The following is a 3067-nucleotide window of genomic DNA, read 5'->3' as shown; positions in this document are numbered from 1 at the left end:
AATGTCCCCGTTAATCAGTACAGAGATGTAGGAGGTGCGACCTATAGTTTTTTTTGTCCCCAGCTATTTTAAGACCCTGAGTGTTGGTCCAGTCTAGGGCTTGAACCCTTGACCTTGCATATCGCAGCACTCTACCACTTGAGCTACCCTAACCAGAATTACTTTGCGTTTCTCACTAAAAATGCTTACAAATTAAGGGACAATTTCCAATCACTAATTGATCCTACAAAAGCAAAAGTCCCATTTCTTCTTTCAGTTGATTCCTTCAGAGTAATTGCTTGGGGTTAAAGCCTGATCAGCTTTTTCTGGAGAACATAAACATGTTTTCCACAAGGTCCATTAGATCAGATTTTCCTCAGTGGGAACAATTTCCAGTAAAGGAGGCCTTTCATCATTGACCACAGAGATTAAGTGGTTGCTAAACTAGGTTCACTGGATAGGATAAAAGATATTCATTGACTATTTTGAACCCTTCATCAGTCCAGGTGGAGAGATTCACTTTCAAGCCACCAGGCTGGGTCATGGCACTGTGTCCTTGAGTGAGATACTTGACGCTCACAGTGCTTCTTTCCAGTCAGGAGTATACAGAAGGATAATCAACAACTGTTAGGGAAACCTGTGATGTACTAGTATCCCATTCAGTTACATGCTGCAGAAACCAAGACTGGCTCCAGCAGAGTCGGCCACCGCTATGCTTCAGAGTAGACTTTACCATTTTTTATCAATCCCAATATATTTTTACCAAAACACATAAGTGTCCTTCTCATTTGGATAATTTTATTGGATAACTTAAGGAAGAGAGTTAATGTAGTCCTTTATTTGTAAATGTTTGTGGTATTCCATCTTCATTAAGAAGTAAAAGTATGTCAAATTTATTTTATGAGGTCCTGTGACCTGTTAAGCATACAGTGCAATCAACTATAAAAAGGTACATCAAATTAAGAAAAAATTATAATTATACTCTGACATGCTTTGGTGCCTAGCTAAATTACTGTTACTTTAATTGGTCAATAAAGCTACATTGTGAAGTAAATTTAAAAGTAATCCAAGCTGTCTCCCTCTGACAATCCAGTCTTGATGGCTGTTAACTCAAGTCTTGATCCATCGTGCGGTAAAGTTTGATAAATGCGCAAATGAATATAAGAAGAGTCACCCACTTTCACCTGAAAAACCAAGGGGAGATTATCCTTAGATAAGCCTAGAAAACCTTTACATTGCATGGGACCTCTACAATTACCAAATACAAACCTTCACAAAGTAATTTTGACCAGCTACAACTTGAACTCTGTAAGAAATGGCTTTAAATTCATTGAATGTTGTACCAGCTTTTGCTTCGGCTTGGCTCTTCACCTAAAAAAAAAAGTACCAGAGATTTTTAAAATGTATTCATTATTTTTATTGGTAACACATCTTCCATATCTCTATACCAGCACCTTCAGTCAAGTATGCAGTTTGTGTACAAAGGTTAGTTAGGACAAATTGGCTCAAAATTTCAAGGTTTTATATTAGAATTTGAATGAAAATAAATCTGACTGAATAGTCCATTTTACAGTTGTGTGCTTGGTTGCCAAGCCTTTGAACGGGAGTGAGGCGAGGGATGACCTTGTTATGATACAAACCTTGCTGCCTTTCAAATGTAAATCACTTTGTTATCATGGTAACTGGATACAGGTCTCTATCACAACAAGGTCATCTTTAGCCTCACTCTGAATCAAAGGCTTGGCAACTAAGTACACAACTGTAAAATGGCCTATTGGATCATTCAAAAGTGCTCCTCTGAGAAAAACCTTGCATATGGCTTCAAACAAGCTCCAAATTTAAGGAATGGTCAACATCAATTGACTTATTCACTCAGAGATTCACTCATAAATTCAACCTTGCCCAAATGTTCTCTGCATTTTTCAAATAACCAACTTTCTGAGAAACAAGTTTGGGAGCCATCTTGACCTTTGGAAGACTATCAACAATTACTTCTCGGTGTACCTGATTTAAAATGACAAATCTATGAATTCATACGTTGAAAAAAAAAATTGTTGCATTAGACCTGCATCTGGAGGAATGCACTGAAGCAGAGAAAGCAATACGAGTGATGATCTCCTTTGCAACCTTTAATATAACATGATCCATGACGAGATCCAACCCAACATTGTGTGAGGATGGGGGTATTGGAATTTCTGGTTATGCTGTTTTGGCCATCTTTTGGATTGGTTTTTGCAAGGAAAATCTTTGGTTGGAGTTTGTAGCTTTTTCCTTCCTGATGCATCTATATTTTGCTTCTAAGCAAAAAATGCAAGCAGTCTTTTTGGATTGGTGTGCAATTTTTGTTGAAATTCTGGAACAAACCCGAGACTTTTCTGCATAGAGGGTTACTTGTTTTAGATAAAGCCCAGGACTTTGTCCTCCCACTGAGGTGCACTATGATCAGGCTTCAAAACGTGTCCCAACATGCGCCTACAAAAGAAGAAGGTCTGCAGGAAATTGTGGACCGAAATTTTTTTGATGAAGAGGCCTAGGGAAAGGGCGCAGAGAATTTTGGAACAATGGATAGGTTAAGTTGCTTTGATGGTGAACATAGTTGACAGGCCCATCACAGCTCCCAAACTCGTTGGATTCGGGATTTAAAATCCAAAGTCCAGATTAATTTTTAACTGCAGCATAACTTTGTTAATTTCAGCCAAACTTCGAATATTTTTCCAAATTCTAACTTTTGGGCAATGATATTTCGGTGGTAAATCTGTATATCAAGCGGATATTGTCGAGCCTTGCTTTGTATTTTGGCGAGACAAATTCAAGCCAAAGTACTAATGGCGAGAGGAAACGAGCTATTGCTTAATTGCGATGTATGATTTAATGAAGATATGTCACGCACTTGCTAATAGTTGCGAATTCTAAACAAACCTCGTCGACAATCTTTTGCACTTCTTCAGTAGCCTTCATTTCCTGACCAGCTGCACCACAAGCCATTTTGTGCCCAGAGCAATCTCGAGAAACCACATAAGATCTTTAAAACAGGAAAGAGTTCTGCCGAAACAGAAAATTAAATTGACTCCCGTCAGGTGACACTCAG

At 38.4% G+C, this 3067-nt stretch overlaps 1 protein-coding gene across 2 annotated transcripts; it reads right to left on the bottom strand.

The window, feature by feature from the left end:
* Positions 1 to 760: 760 nt before the first annotated feature.
* LOC111335246 (cystatin-B) lies at positions 761 to 3040 on the bottom strand. 2 transcript variants are annotated; one of them, XM_022941122.2, is made up of 3 exons: positions 2899 to 3040; positions 1249 to 1350; positions 761 to 1163 (listed from the first exon to the last, which is right to left on the bottom strand). In XM_022941122.2, exons 1-3 carry the CDS (start codon positions 2962 to 2964, stop codon positions 1035 to 1037), a joined length of 297 nt encoding a protein of 98 aa, XP_022796857.1. In that variant the 5' UTR covers positions 2965 to 3040; the 3' UTR covers positions 761 to 1034. The 2 variants fall into 2 exon arrangements, with proteins under 2 accessions (XP_022796857.1, XP_088587423.1); XM_088731297.1 differs by lacking the exon at positions 2899 to 3040 and adding an exon at positions 2045 to 2263.
* Positions 3041 to 3067: the final 27 nt, after the last annotated feature.

This window comes from Stylophora pistillata, chromosome 8 (assembly GCF_964205215.1).
Source record: "Stylophora pistillata chromosome 8, jaStyPist1.2, whole genome shotgun sequence".
Lineage (NCBI taxonomy): Eukaryota > Metazoa > Cnidaria > Anthozoa > Scleractinia > Pocilloporidae > Stylophora > Stylophora pistillata.
Note: the sequence above shows the minus strand (reverse complement) of the source record. Positions and strands in the feature narration are given on the sequence as shown.